At 33.5% G+C, this 16699-nt stretch overlaps 1 protein-coding gene and 1 long non-coding RNA gene across 3 annotated transcripts; both read right to left on the bottom strand.

The window, feature by feature from the left end:
* Positions 1-679: 679 nt before the first annotated feature.
* Positions 680-11893, bottom strand: LOC105153825 (monocarboxylate transporter 12). Of its 2 annotated transcripts, none has more exons than XM_011068914.2 (5): positions 11287-11893; positions 4475-4734; positions 3783-3909; positions 3123-3302; positions 680-2578 (listed from the first exon to the last, which is right to left on the bottom strand). In XM_011068914.2, exons 1-5 carry the CDS (start codon positions 11313-11315, stop codon positions 1324-1326), a joined length of 1851 nt encoding a protein of 616 aa, XP_011067216.1. In that variant the 5' UTR covers positions 11316-11893; the 3' UTR covers positions 680-1323. The 2 variants fall into 2 exon arrangements, with proteins under 2 accessions (XP_011067216.1, XP_087264064.1); XM_087407938.1 differs by lacking the exon at positions 11287-11893 and adding an exon at positions 6287-7064.
* LOC147909239 (uncharacterized) lies at positions 11395-13083 on the bottom strand. The gene is made up of 2 exons (XR_015545719.1): positions 12449-13083; positions 11395-12040 (listed from the first exon to the last, which is right to left on the bottom strand). It is a non-coding gene; the product is annotated as an uncharacterized LOC147909239 (long non-coding RNA).
* Positions 13084-16699: the final 3616 nt, after the last annotated feature.

Below are 16699 nucleotides of genomic sequence, written 5' to 3'. Positions count from 1 at the left end.
TCATCTTCTATTTTCCTGCATATTATACGTATCGACGTCTTTCATACTACAGTTTATGATTTTTATAAAAATAACAAAAGAACTTTTTCTTAAGTTATTTTTGATTATTGCGTCATTCCAACTTAGATTATGCAAATGTAAAGAATTGTAGAGAAAGAAAAAGGAGAAAAGAGAAACACTGATTGAAAGCCATGAAAGAGAGAGAGAGAGAGAGAGAGGCGGGGGAGGGGGGGGGGGAATATTTATCTCTATTGTGCTTATGGTCCTCATGATTTCACTATATGTATAAGTTTACATTTATTATTACATATTTTCGATTATTCAACATTTAGTATAATCGAATATTTATTGATTATATGATTTAATAATTAAATATCTCTTAACTGTGAATGTCATTCAAACTACTAGAAACTTTCTTGATCACTTTGGCACAAAATTGTTTAACGGAACTCCTGTAGTACGTACGTATATGTCCTTATTTACGTCATCTAACGTTTTAGGTATTTTTATTCATAAGATAAGTTTAGTAGATATTTCTCAATAATATTATTTTGTTACTGGCAGTAAAAATTATTTTTAACAATAAACTTATATTAATATATAAGCTACGAATCAAACAATAATAGCTTGATGTGTGCACGTTCCAGAAAGGCTCGTAGAAACCAGAAGACTTATCGAATAAAGGCATTGTAAAAATATTTATATCATATTGTTACAAAAATATTTTACAAGTTATTCATTTTTTCAGGATATAATATAAAAATATAATAATATAAAAATTATTATTAATATACATAATATATCTATTCTGTTAATGAATTATATATTTGCAAACAGATGTTTTTTTCATCTTAGATAACAATCTCACATTTTGCTAAAATACAACATTATTCTGTCTCCAATGATGGCTATTCATGTTTATACAAGCCTTTGTTACATGACAATTTAATAGTAGCAATAATGGCACAAATCGTGGAAAATACTTGTAATGATAAATATCTGCTGCGCAGATAGCTATATACATGGTCATGCTGGTTTTGTGGATACAAAGCTCGATTATTTTCAAGTCTAATATTAATTAAAATTAAATTTTACGAGCTTTCCCAAAGTTTCTTCTTAAAGTACAAATATCAAAAACAAGTGTCAATTCGCCTAGAAATATACAATAATTCAAATGTTTCACAGTTTAAAAGTATCTAAGGATATTGTTGAACGTTTTCAACAACGCAACCATCGCAATTGTAATACATAAAGTCTTATAAAATGCTTAAATTACACCGAAAAACCTTCGTCGAAGTTGTACACAAGTTATTTGCGCGAATTTTATATCGCTTCTATATCCTTTTTATTATTTCTATTGATAAGCGGCACTACCGCCCAAAGTGCAGTGCCCAAAATTAAGATAATTCCAAAGGCTAAAAAGATCGGCTTATAAGTTAGTATGTTCTCGAAAATAACACCACAAATAGGCGGTCCGACGAGCTGCAACACGCCATTAACGAACAACGAAATTCCATAGGACGAACTGAGCTTCTCCGTTCCCAACATGTCCGCAAGGATGACGGTCGTGATACCGATATACATTCCTGATGACAGACCGAAGAGACCGCAGAAGAATGACAGCATAGTGTAGCTGGTCGCCATTGGTAATAACGCCAGAGCGATCCCACTAGTACCGAGTCCGCATACGAAGTAATAATACTTGGGTACGAAGTCGATATCAGATAAGGATGCGCCACCGATTCTGCCGACCAGATCTAACGCCGAGACTATAGACAGGAGCAGAGCCGACGAGTTTTTGTCGAAGCCCTCGGCAATCGCGTAAGACGGCAATAGGATCATAAAATTCGTATTGCTGATGGCCGATGTGGAGTTGGAGATGAGAATCACTAAGTAAATGGGATCCCTCAGCACGCTTAGATCGAAGAAGGGCGTTTTTTTGTCATCATGTCTTTTCGGTGTTTTGCTCGACTTCGAGCACACATCGTCCCGTTTGGGTTCCTCGTCGCACACCCTATCTTCCTTCGGATTCTTCCTGATTTTCAAGGGATCTAATTGCGACTTGACATCTTTCTCGGTACCAGCACTGCCTCGCCGCGATAAATTCTGCGTGTCGCTATTCAGATCATCATCGTCCTCCTGACTCGGACGAATCGTCATACGGAATTCATTCGCATTTGGAGTATTTTCACGCGGAATCTCGTCCCTAATGACATCGTAGCGTAATCCCACGACTGTATCATTCGTTTTGTAATCCAGTTTCTTCTCAGGCTTACAAGTTGCCTTCTCAGGCTTACAAGATGTCTTTTCGGTGATCTCCAGTACCACATTGTGCTGATTGTGCGAAAGATCCGAAAACCTGCGTATTGATTCGTCATCACCCGACGCGAATTTTGCGTCCTCTCCCATTTTTTCAGCGGATTCCTGTTTTCCACCAATCGACTCGTCGAGAGTCAGTGCTTCATTATCGATACCGTCATCCAGGGGCACGATTTTCATGTGTTGCTCGACCGGATGATACAAGAGACCGCAGACCAGCGTATTCAGCGTAATCGCACCCATGATGAGTACAGCTCCTCTGAAATGTGACAACGAGAAACCTGATTTAAGTAAGGTATGCATCCAGCTTTATTTTTAAGGGGCGATAAAGAAATAGTTTAGATAAAACTTCAACTTGGATCGTTGCTTGTATTTCTTTTACATTTGTTTCTTTAGAAGTTTTATGAAAAAAGTTTTATATATTTGTTGGATTTTTTCTCTATTACTAAACGCATAGAAAGGAGGAATTAGAATTTCCGAAATGATGGAGGCTTCATTGTACGACATCTGCGAGACCTTTCTTGAAACGAAGATTTTGGCGTAGGTTTGCAAAAGGTTTTGTGTCGTGTGGCTTCCCAAATCGCTTCGGAGTGCGCTTCTACTATCCGATCCCTCGAAAGCAGTTGGAACTATGTATAAAGTCTTTTGTGGAAGCGCTCTCGGTAGAATAGATATCTTGTTCTCGAACCGGAGCCGAGAGGAACATCTAAATAATTCACATTCGGTTTTTCTAATAAATGCTCCTCTATGTTCTCTTAATAAATAATTATTATCAGAGGTATTAGAATTTCTTAGTAAATTACCTGTATCCAAAGCGGTCCAAGAGATGTTGCAGTAACGGTGGTAACACTATTGTGCCGATTGCGCTACCGGAAATACATAGGCCGTTCGCCATCCCTCGTAGCTTCTCAAAGTATTGCGTAACGATGTAAACCGTCGGAGGAAATGATAATCCAGCGCCGATTCCAACCATAAGACCGTAACTACGTATCAAAAAAAGAATAAATTGTTATTTCTGTAACTTGCAAGAAGAATTATATAAAACCGTTATCTGTTTAATTCTTTTCCCTCAAAAGTGTTCCATGTAGCATTTTAATATACATTTTTAAGTATAATATTTAGTATTAGGTGCGCAACTAAGTTCTCGCTGTTATTTTGATGCATTCTCATCAAAATAACAGCGAGAACTTAGTTGCGCACCTAATATAATATTGAGTATAAATACTTGATAAGGAGATAGAGACAACATATAGAGAATGGGCTTTATCAGTTCGCAGAAGTTGTGTAATGTTCGCAAATCAAGGAGACCTTTCGTATTAATTGATTCAATAACCGGCCTTGTTACACAATAATTTGGCACCGTTTCGCCATAGAAGTTATTAAAATTAGAACTGTTAACAACTGTGTTTGCCTATTTATTTACGACATCTCTCAAACGTCAATTGACAAAAAAAAAACTGTACCTGATGTAAAGATAAGTAACTGAATTGGCAAAGTAGCTCAGCATCATGCCGCTGGCCGCAAAGGTGCCGCCGATGAGAGTTACTGTTCTAAACGAGTATTTGGTCGATAGAATACTAGATAAAGGACCTGTAAAATATTGTAAATAATATTTTTATAGAATATATCAAGTGATATTTTTATTTACCTTACAAATATGTATAAAGACAACGTATTAAAATGTATAATTGCATTGAAAATAAAATTTTATTCGTAAAATAATATATATTATGATGTCAATTTTTGTGTATGAATTCTGGTGAAAAAATTTCAATAAAATTATTCTACATTTTGGAACATTTCAGCGAAATTGTTGAAAATTTGCTGAAAAATATTCACTAAAAGTGAATTTTTCAACTAACGTATTGAAAAAAATCGCTGAAATTTCTTTAAAATTTTGTTGAAAATGAATTTTTCAGCTAAAAATCGTTGAAATTAAACAGAAATTTTTCTAAAATGCTGAAATTTTGCTGAAAAGTACACCAAAACGTGAAATAATTTCAGTGAAATTTTTCCATCAGAGTAATTAGAAATTTATTATAAATGTGTATAATTGTATATACATGTATCTGTGAACACAAAATATGATTTCGTATTTTCGCAGAAAATTTATAACCAATTGAAAAGTGAAATATCATCGCAAAAAGTCGCTTACCTAACGAGCTGTACAGGAAGTAGCATAACGCTGGCATCCAAGAGGCCGCCGTGGACGACGCTTTAAAAACGTGCAAAAACTCGACGAAAAGCACGCCGAAGGACTTGACGGTGCCAGGAATGAGAAAGTTGACGATAAGGGCGGAAAAAAGGACCACCCAACCCCATCCACCGTCCGGCGGGATCATTTTCGTCCTCCTCGCCTTCTTCCTCGTCAACATGTTTTTTTCTACCGCGGTGCAAGCCCGATGCGATTCTCGACTGAAAACATTTAAAGGCGGATGTCATTACACGCGGATTATAATAGACACTTTCTGCTTCCGTCGCTACGAAGGTAAGAGAAAGATTAGAATTATTATCGCTGTTAAAGGACAGATCAGCGATGGAGCGACGTCCTTGACGCAATTACGCTCTTTCAATAACAACGCGATAAAGGAATTGACAGCATTCGATGAAATCATCAATGTTTCGTGGAATTACGGATTATCCTATTATATTATATTATTTTGCGCGAGAACGTCGATATCAACAAAACTTTCGCGTCCTCGAAGATCTACGTGTCTACTGTATCTCTATATAGTTTCCCTCCTGCATTCATCGTAAGATTACCGACATTCGATCTATCTCGCTATTATCTCTCTCTATTATTTGCACGACGCAAACAAGCAGTGGTAGAGTCATGCGTTTCCTTCCTTATAATTGCCCGCTGATTGGCCGCACGCTTTCCCATTGCAGAAGGATTTTCTTTCGCACTTTTTTCACACTTGGCCGCTTCCCGCGTTCACCTGTGCGCACGCACGGAATATATACGATTTTCATTGGAACATGCGTTCATTGGAACCGTCACGTGTACGTGTCCCGCTTACCATCCACGCACGCGAACGCGAACGCCAGAGAAAAATTCCCGCCTGTACCAACGCGTGACGAGTTCGGAATAATTATTCCTTCTATTTGCTTCTAAAGGAACATAGTCGAAGAGAAAAGAAAAACGAATTATTTTACTCCTGCAGGGCAAAAGAGAACAAAGTAAAAGAGAACGAAGTTAAAGTATTTACAGTACAAGGTATTTACATAGTAATTTATATATATATATATCGAAAAGTTATACAGGAAGATTATGTAGGATCAAAGTGTCGTTAAATAAGACTCTCTCGTGACTCATGCATGCTGTAGTATCCTTCCATTTTGATAGAAAGTGTCTCGCTTCGAGTATCACGAGAGCTTGAAATTGAATTAAAATTAAAAGTAAAAGATTGTACAGTAAAAAATCGTGACGTAAGTTCAGCTTTATAAAAAATTCGTTTTATTTTTCGTTTCGAGATATGATGATTCTACCGATCTACATATCTAAAGATGGAAATTGTATCCAAATGTGAAGCCGACAAATTAAAGTGACAGTCATTACTTGACGCCTTGATAGTGCCAATGTAAATCAATTGTATAAAGATCGCGAACGATTAAAACTGTCTTTAATTAGGCAATCAAAATGTTATTATTATCTATTCTAATTAGATTTTTATTGGCAATTTAATGTTTAGGAAAATTCTGAACAAATGTAACTACTTTGACCAGGTCGAGATATTAATAATTTATTCAAAATGAGAAGGCAAAAAATTCTAAACGTTTCCATTTTATTCTACAATTTACTATGTATTATGAATTGTGGACTATGTACTATAAATTTTTTTTTTGTATACATTAATAAGCGGATCTAATACCTGTCAGCCTTCTACGAAACGATACGGTGTTTATCGTGTCGGTACGAAGGCGAACATATAATAAACGACGAAAATAAATGCTTAGAGTTACTCACACTATGTATGTATCCCTTCTCGATTCGCGTCTTTGTAGTATTAATTAGCATCTCGACGACGAGAGCGTTATGTTCTATCGTACAACGTCGCTTTCGAGTTCCTGGCGGATACTCTGCGTGCTACGCGGCTATCGCGTGGCGGGCAACCATTAATTTACGACTATTATGTGGCTTTTAGATTTGAACTTTTCATCACGTTTCTGCCCCCTAATTTAGCTAAGAATTACTGGAAGCGTAGTAGAAGAAGTTTGACAATTTAACAGATGTCTGACGGGAGTCCGACGAAAGAGACAAGCTAATAGATATCTAACGTATATACCTACTTTTTGTGACAGACACTTTTTGCCGAGCGTTTAACGATGATCTAATAAATGTTTGCTAGTGTACTTAAAATAAAAAAGCAGACTATGAATTTGATGACATATGTATAATCCGTAATATTAATTCACTGAAATATTTAATACTGATTCATATATTGAAATATTTCAAATCACTCCAAGCGCTTTAATGAAAAAAATATTATTTCTTTCTTCCATTTCAATTTCTATTTTAATAAAGAGAAAAACAAAAATTTTGTACAATCGAACTTTGCGTAATTTCTATAACTTCATTCTTTAATACGTTATTAATTAAAAATGTGGATTATAACACAGATGTGAACTCGAAAATGTAAGTTCTTTAGCTACTGTATTTTTTATTCTCCGATACTTAAGCCGGTACGAATATCGCTGATTCTTTAAAACGTTAATTAAAAATGTGTATTATAACCACTTACTTCGAAACGAACAACTTAAATATGCAAACGCGGATGATTCTCGACACTCCAATCAGCGATATCCGTACCAGCTTGAGCAGCCGAGAATAAAAAATAGCTATAAAGATCTTATATTTTCCAGCTTATCTGGAAAATATAAGATAAGCTGGAAAATATAAGATCTTTATAGCTATTTTTTATTCTCGGCTGTTTAAGCTGGTACGGACATCGCTGATTCGAGAATCATCCTCGTTTGCATATTTAAATTGTTCGTTGTTTAAATTGTTTCGAGGCAAGAAACGCGCTAGTAAGTAATAGTACGGTGCAAACGGTGAGAAAAGTCCCGTAATCGGTTACACGGTTACACGGCCTAACATTATAAGTAGCTAAGGTACATCGCTCACGATGTACCACGCCTGAGTACTATGAATGATTCTATTTACTACGGATGCGTAAAACGCTCGAATGTGTTCTCGAATGCACGGATCGTTCTCCAGCCCGCACAGACATTGAGACAATTGACCTCGCGAGATACTCACGTTAACAAACGTTTTAAAAAAAAATGTTGATTACACGTTACATAGTAACAACGACGTAATTCCACTTCGATCAAATTAAAACGATGTATTTCTGCAACTTTTTTGTTGGACTTCTCCCTCGTTCTTTTCTTACATTTAATTCTACATTCTTGTCGTTTATTGGAGTTTCGTTAAACTCTTGACAAATTTAAATTGTCCAGTTGACTTTTCACAGCGTTTTCGTAATTACAGCAAGAAAAGAATTAAAAAGAGAAAATTTTTACATAAAAGAATTGAATTTATTTCACTTCGGCATACATTTTTACAAAAAATTATCATGTTCACGTTATAGCGTCGTTCAATAAACGATAGATATATTTTATATATTTTTGCAAACGTTTTATTAAACTTCTTTTTCACTCTTTTCTTACAATTAGATCTTTTTGATTAAACTCTGATTAATTAGAACTGGTTTATTAGAATTCCGCTAAACATTTGACAAATTTAAAGTCTCCAGATTTTTCACAGTGTTTTCAAAATGAGTGTACAAAAAACTGCTTAATTGAGTAATACAAAAAAAAATTGAATCTTCAAAGGAGCGCATTCTCTATTTATGTAAAAATCGTGTGAAAGAAAATCACTTTAAATTTTTAAATAGGTAAAAATATGGACAAAATAAAATATGTGGACATTGATTTTCCTCTCTCAATCTACGGATTTATGTCTTTTTAATAATCAAAAATGAATAATTACATAATCCTGACAGAATTATACCAAGCATTTTCCAAAACATATGCCAAGTAAATATAAATAACTGGTTCTATTAATATATTCTTAAGGCCGAAAGTTTATGTATAATATATTACGCGTTAAAGGTTAATGCCGGTTTATTAAATGGTTTATTAAAGCCAAAAACTTAACCTATTGAAGAATAGTTCAGTTTTTCAATCGATAAATAGATACATAAATAGATATATTAATTCTATACTTATCGAATTGAAATATCTTTTAATAGAGAAAAAAGGAGATTACATTGAATAGGAAACATCCAATAATATTTTCTCAATCGCTATATCTAGCAAATTATTTGTACATTCTTAAAAAAATTATCTTTTTATTAATCAAATATTAATAATTTTGTGTAATACTTACTCAAATTGAAAATTATAATAGCTTCAAATGGAATATTTAAAACTGTATGATATATAATAAATTATATGCTTAATAAGCATTAATAATAATCTCGTAATCTCTATTTATATAAAAAAGCAATGTAGGATAATATTATTAGAGAGATTAATTTACATAATCAAATTATATCATTATTTCAATAAGAAACGATTATAATTATTTTAACTTTATAAAATATTTTTTATACACACAAAATTATATAATATAATAACTGATAAATCAAAAGAAGAAAATGTCATTTAACAAATAAATTGTAAAAAAACTATTCTAATAAATAAACATAAAAATTATTATAGTGAAGCAACTAACGAGAAAACTTAGAAATTCTCTACATACTTTAGTTATAGCATGTAACATTTATCCAGAAAAAAATCAGCAATGACACCGCGTCATGGCGTAAACAGCGGATAACTTTATCGCGTTAAATAATTTTATGTTCAAATTTTATTTTATATTTATTTGATATCAGGTTTTACGAGCCCTATGCACGAGTATCGGTTCGCCGTATATATACGCCTATAGTTATTAATTTAAAGCGCTCTGTTGCCACAGCATGCATGAAATAGTGTGGGTAAGTCATATCTCGGTAATAACAAATGGCACGCTCGTTAACGTTCAAGCGCCTTGAAGTATTACGATGAATTAATATCCGTAAACAGAATCCGAAAGGAGCGAAAACACGTTCTGATATGAAGGTAACGGGTAGATGTTAATACACGTGCGGGGTCGGTGAAGCGCTAACCGATAGCCATCCCTTATTAAAGGATTAATTACATATCCTCGTTTTCTTCTGCGGTGTTAACCTTTCGTTATTGGCAAATAAGATTTTCAGATTGCCTTTTGGGGAAAGTCAAATGCCAGAGAACATAGTTAATTCACAAATATTCTATATGCATGTAACACACACACACACACACACACACACACACACACACACAGACAAAATACATATAGTACGATATATATATATATATATATATATATATATATATATATATATATATATTAGGTCATTTAAAAAGTATTCGCGGTTTTTTGTTCAATTTTTGAATGAAAAAACCGCGGATACTTTTTAAATGATCCAATATATTATATCAGTAAAGTAAAATAAAAGTAGAGTAAAATAAAATACATGGAATCATGATTCTAAGTGAAGTATAATTGCTTTCGATAAACATGTTGTTTTTCAAAGGTGAGCATTACATATTCCTTATAGTCGATTAAATCAAATTATTTTGTTGAGCACACTCTCTCTCTCTCTCTCTCTCTCTCTCTCTCTCTCTCTCTCTCTCTCTCTCTCTCTTGTTCTTTCTCACACTTTTTATTCTATTTCGCATAATATAGCAATAATAATTAATTCTTATTTCACTTTATAAAAAGCAAACTTTCAAAAATTTTATTGTTTTCCAATTTAAATTTCATTTCTTATTTCTTTTTTATTTAAATGAAATATTTTACATTACAGATAACAACAAGATTTTTGCATTTTCTCGTGGATAATCATACTACGTAAAATATACAGAAATTGCGTCTGTAGTTGGAAAGTGTACATATTATCCGGGCACGCATATAGGTATATCTTTATTTCTCAAGTTGTACGCAGTTGAAGGAAATATAATATAATAGTATACTGATGACAAATGATATCATGCATAAATTGTAACAGATATATTTATGAATACATGTTTGTATAACGACATATGTTTCCATCCAATTCGAAATCAAGCATATAAGATTGCATGACGTGAAACACATGACGCACAAGGTTACTACTCTAATAGAATTGGCTAACAAATCTAAATTGTTTTTATATTTCTTGAATAAAACTAAAAGTGTTCTTTCTGGATTCAAGTCTAGGACGAAATCTTATCATTTTGTGAATAGATTTTGAAGGAATGCTCTCTTATCTTTTTAAGATATTTGTAAGCTTCACTTCACACACTGTACTTAAAAAATATATATGCATGCTTTAATGCGGGTTTAGATAAAGCCGCTAAATGTTAAATAGTTAGTTCATTTGAATATTAATTACCAATTATTATTGCAAATGAATACATTTAAGAATATAAACATAAAAAAGTAAATTTCTCAAAATTAAATGACGTAATTAATCGTAAATACAATGTAAATTATTTACAAAACTAAGAAGGTTAGAACTTCAAAAATAAAAACGTTAGAATAGAAAAAGCTAAAAACAGAAAAATGATGACGACATTCTGAAGTAACTTTTCCTTAATTACTAAACTTATATTAATAGCAAAAATTTTTAATTAATATTAGATTTTGTACGAGTTAATAATTATGGAACACATCAATGAAAAGAATTCGATTAAGAGTTCATCAAATTCAATACATATCATTCAGCGTCTTAGAGAAGATACAAGAATATGAAGTTCTTCACTAACTCAAATCAACTGAATAATATATAACTAAATATCGAAAGAACATTAGAAAATCCATAATCTAAAAGTCATCGATGAGCACTACTTGCCCAATCAACTTTTATCCAAATGCAATAATAATAATCGCGTACTAACCTGGTAGACATTTCTTCTTGTTTCGACATTTCTTCTTACCGCTAATGGTGGTGGAGGAAGGATGGAAGTGGCGGTATAGCTCAGTCACCCGCGGAGAACTATTCTCTCTTTTCGTTCTCCTCACGCCCTCTCTCTTTCTCTCTTTCTCTCTCTCTCTCTCTCTCTCTCTCTCTCTCTCTCTCTCTCTCTCTCTCACTCTAGTAGGAGGGCAATGGGAAGCAGGATACTCATCGGACGTTCGCTATCATCCTGTGTCTTGGACTAGACTGCACACTGGCACCAGAGAACCCGTTCCACTCCCTCTTCTTTTTTCCTCAGCTCTCTTCGAACCAGCGCAGGAACACCCGAAGGTTGCCCTCAACTTTTATCGTACCAAAACGGTCACCGCGTCGCGTCATTATAAGACCGGTGTGCACCACGGTATGCACGTTACGGTGTGCACGTAAGGATTGTTTTCTTCGAGCTGGCTGGCTGGCTGGCTGGCTGATCGGCTAACTGACCGGCTAGCTGGCCGACTGGTTGGTCGGCAATACCTACTTTTAACCGAGCTACCACACGGAGGTGCTCTCTTGCAATGGTACACCGCGGCGAGACTAGGTACAAGGTGGAGACAGGTCGAATAGCGCGGTCCAGCGCGCGATCACTGAGAGGGTGGGAGATTTTCTTCTATCACATGCACAACCACCGCTTGCTCAGCTCCCACCATCCCGGACTGCCGACGTTGACGGTGATGTGACTCCTAAAGACTTAAGCACTGCAAACATTTCGTATGATCCCGAGAATACTCGATGGATGTAGATCTTCAAGGATTTTCAAGGATGCCACGTAATCTATCAGGATATATCTCATATATCTCTCTCGCGACAGTTTCTCAACTAAAATCTTATTCCTTATAGCGATGGAACATGATAAAAGACAAGAAGAAACGATCGTACAATCGATCATTGTCGTAAATGTAAATTATCGTTATATAATTATTACATTACGTTATACAATTATTGCATTTACATTACTTGACAAGGTAGTTTGTTATTTAAAGGTTTTGAGATTACGTCTTTTCTTTTTTGACATATCGCAAAAAAATTCATCATTATATTTGACTCTATTTTTGGCATCATCGTCAACGGTTTTATTAAATTGCTACATAAAATATAAAATTTACCGTTTTATTTCTTCCTTCTCTAAAGGCAAATCCTAATCTTCCTTTTAAACAACCTTTTTCCTTCACTTCTTGCATCCTTCTTGGTGCTTCGCCTTCTGCTCCTCTCCTTGCTCGGCAAGTCTGGCTCTTGGGATCGTCATTCTGCAGGTTCGTATCATTAGTTTTTATTTTGCGACGGTATACCATGCTATTTTTATCCTGCAATCCTGCGCCTCTCTTCCTTTTCTTCATCATTTTCTTCTTCTTCGTCCTTTGCTCATCCTCGAAGATTACCTGTACGCATGTAGTTATTATTATACGGAAACTTAAGACCGCAAGAGACTCGGAACGAAGACCATTCCTTGATCAACGAGTTTAAAGAACTTAATTCCCGGGCACCTTTATTTTTACACTCTCATAAGTTGTAATATCTGTAAGTTACATTGCCTATAATCGTCAACGTAACTTATTATTTTGTTATTAAAATAAATATAAATCAAGATAGTTTTTTGTGGTTCCAAGAATACATGGAATATAAGTAAATTATGAGTTGATTTAAAAGAGAAGGTTTTGAATTCTCTCAATTGTCATATCTCTGTCTATTATAGATATGTGACGACATATTTATGATTGCTTCAATTGATATGGTTCCTCACATTATAGACACGTTTAATAGTCAACATGATAGAATAAAATTCACAGTTGAATATGAGGAGAACTATTGTTTGAATTTTCTTGATATATCTATTATCAAGATAATAAAATTATTATAGATATCACAAAAAAACATTCTCAGATAGATATTTGTCTTTTTTCTCCAACCATCCTATTTGTCATAAAGTTAGAACTATATTCGGATTAGTAGATAGTTGTTGTTATCTAATCCATCTTTTTACAAAAAGAACCTAGAACTTGTTATTGAGATTTTATTGAACAATGGTTATCCTCTGAAAATGATTTTCGATTATATCAATAAAAGGATTAAAAACTTAGCAGTCAACAGATCTAATTTGACAATTGAGACTAATAATTCAAAAATCGAAAACGAAAATGAGATAAGTAAAAACATGATTATATTTTCTTATATTAGATCGATCACGAATAAGATTACCAATGTAATAGATAAATCAAAAACGATGATAGAGTATAGATGTCTCAACAAATTAGACAAATTTATAAAGACACATAAAGATAAATACCATCTAAATAATTAATAATATAATTAACTGTAATGATTGCGATGTCTCTTATGTCGGACAAACGAAGAGACAGCTCCAAACTAGAGTGAAAGAGCGAAATAATGTAAAATTAGATCAATCCAAACATTCAGTAGTCATAAAACACATTATTAGCTCCAATCATAACTTTGATTGGGAAAATATTGAAATTTTAGATTATGAGACAAAATAAAATTTCCGGAGAAGAAACATTTCTAAAATGATTTACATAAAAGAGCAAAATAACGGTATTAATTTAATGAAAGATATTGAGTTTTTGGATAAATTTTATTTTAACATACGTGACGACATACGTGAACATATTTTTTAATATTTTAGAACATACTTGTTTATTTCGTGACACATCGATATATACTCTGTGACCTACAATATTAGTCCATTCCAAATTGTTTGACAATCAACAGCGTTTTATTATACACGAAGACACAATTTGAAATTGATTCAATTGACTATTCTATAAATTAACGTAAGTGAAAAATAAATTCTCATCAATATTGAATTAAATATAATAATTTTTTAATCTAAACATTTAATCTTGACATTTAATTGTGCAGAATATAGTAGGATAGTCGTTGAGAAGAAAGATCCTCGTTTGGAATGACATTTTAAATGAAATTATTGACTGAGCTGATAACAACCGAAAAATTAGTTAAACACAGTTTTTTTATAATTAAGAACTTTCAAACTTCTCACTTGATACTTATTTCGATCCGTTATATCTTAACGCAAGAATAAATAAGATTAGCCTAGATATTTTTATATCATATATTAGTTCATTGACATTGGATGGAAATTTGACTACATAAATACATCTTCTTTATTACCACTGATGGAGACTTTGTAAGTTCGAAACGTTTGAAATTTATAGCGTTATACGAATTAAAAAGGAATTAATTAAAAAGGAATTTTTATTAGTTAACTATATTTGCTCGTTTTTTTTAAAAGCCTTGACATTTTAATTTACTGCGTTGTATTTACACGAGCCTACTTTTCTATATAAATTATGGGCTTTCGCAATTGTTGATGCGTAAATAACACTATTGTATATAAGATGATGAAGCAACCGCATATAATCCGCAAACAATTGGAAGTTCACATAATCATTTTACTTAATAGGACCAATTAATTTTCGAGATATATGATCAATATTCATTAGGTATCATTTTCTTTTAACCTTAATTTATTCGTAATTGAAGAGCAAACGGAAGAATATTCCGATTGCTGTGTACAGGAAAAAATAGAAATAAAATAGAGAATAGTTGTTGCTTTTCCCATGTAAACGAATAAGAAACTGAATGAATAATGAAATGCTGAATGTTTATCTACGGAGACACGGCGCTAAGCCAAGTCTCTAACATTTCAAATTAATCAGGGAATCTGTGAGAAGTGTAATAAACGATTTAATTTTCAATGCCAGTTTTCTCGATTTTCTACCATCGAATCGGTGCGACGTCGCATAGGATATTATCGCGCTTCTCTCGTTTTGTATTTCTTTTTTTTTTCAGTAGCGCGGCATACGCATACCTTTCACTACCTTCGCAACCTTCTATGACAGTACGTTATTAACATAATGTTTTCCATCGTATTGCTTTTCGCTACAACTTGTGTTTTCGCGAGCACAGATCTCCGTGACGCAGCGTCGCCGCAACCTAACGTATAAATACGCGTATACGCACGCATTCGAGCCTAAGCAAAAGCACTAACTCAAGAACTGGTTTTACCTCACGGAATACTCGAACCAGCGAACAAAGGAGGCGGCATTGATTGCCTGTGATTACTATACAAAAGTACGCGCTGTTTTTCTCTCTTCCTCTCTTTCCGCTTCTTTCTCTTTTCGTGAAAATGAATACATATTAGGTGTTGGAATTAATTCGTAGCGTTTTTTAATGAAAGAATGTTATTTATTTCACATGAGCATTAAAAAATACATTAATGAAAGTACTTCCCATCACTTGTAAAACGCTACGAATTAATTCCAACACCTAATAAATTTATCGGCTACGTCGTATATCTTCGCGACGTGACATCGGCTGCATACCTGAACGAAAAAATTCGTAACATTTACATTTTCGTGTGAGAAAGATACACATTCTAATCGAAATGAACACACTGTAATCTCAAGTGTCGAAATGATATTTCTAAAGTGAACACGATTATTTTGATCTCTCTGGTGCTAATGGATTCTACAGAAAAATATACCGTTACAGCGACCTTGCTACTAATGGTGTCTTGAATAAGAGAATTACCATGTTCGCTATTTCTTGAAATAAAAAAAAAAAAAGAGTTGTGTGCGTAGCAATAATAGTTGCTTATATCCTATAATTTCTGTGATCCGTTTAAAGTCCAAGGGAATCGCAAAGCAATTCGTATATAACGTGAGATGCATAGTCTTTGAATTGCAAAATATTATTATAAAAAGAAAAAGAACCCAAATTTAATCGAAAGTAAAATCGGAATTCAAAATTTTAAGATGAATAAAAAACTTTGACAGAATAATTATAAAAAGTTCACATATACCCAGATAACAAAAAGTGTCTAAAATCGAATCATAAGATGTTTTTTTTTACATCTAAAAGACTTAAAAATGTCTAATGTCATAATTTTAACTTTTTATCGTTTGAATAATTTATGCATAATTACTATGATAATGAATTATCACACAATTTACTGTGCCACGATACGATGTCATAAAAAGTGGCGATAATATTTATAGCTATGGACATCCCGCGTGATTGGGAGTAATCGCAGTGTCAATATTAGCCCGATCTGGTCAAGAATAGCCTGGGTAGGAATCTCGTCTGACCACCTTGCCCCCCATGATCGGTCAACATCTAAATTAGGGTGAATGTGCCGTTGTAGATGAGTATTATCATTATTCGGTTATAGACTGGTCGTACCGTAACATATAATCACTGTTAATCGCTGTACTTCGTTTTGCGAGTCGCATAATAATATTTTAAACAACCTTAAGCAAAATTGTTCTGAATACAAAATTTTACAATGTGAAATTTTTACAATTAGTGCAGGTTCTTCG

The sequence above is a fragment of the Acromyrmex echinatior genome, chromosome 7 (genome assembly GCF_024713525.1).
Source record: "Acromyrmex echinatior isolate Ae372 chromosome 7, ASM2471352v2, whole genome shotgun sequence".
Lineage (NCBI taxonomy): Eukaryota > Metazoa > Arthropoda > Insecta > Hymenoptera > Formicidae > Acromyrmex > Acromyrmex echinatior.
This window is presented reverse-complemented; position numbering and strand designations above follow the sequence as displayed.

Bases quoted from the DNA above. Each gene is read 5' to 3' on its own strand.
- LOC105153825 (XM_011068914.2), bottom strand. From the start codon at position 11,315: ATGTCGAAACAAGAAGAAATGTCTACCAG. The intron at 3,910-4,474 runs GTAAGCGACTTT...AATATTTTACAG, and splicing joins CTTCCTGTACAGCTCGTTAG to GTCCTTTATCTAGTATTCTA. The intron at 3,303-3,782 runs GTACAGTTTTTT...TTTGATACGTAG, and splicing joins GTTACTTATCTTTACATCAG to TTACGGTCTTATGGTTGGAA.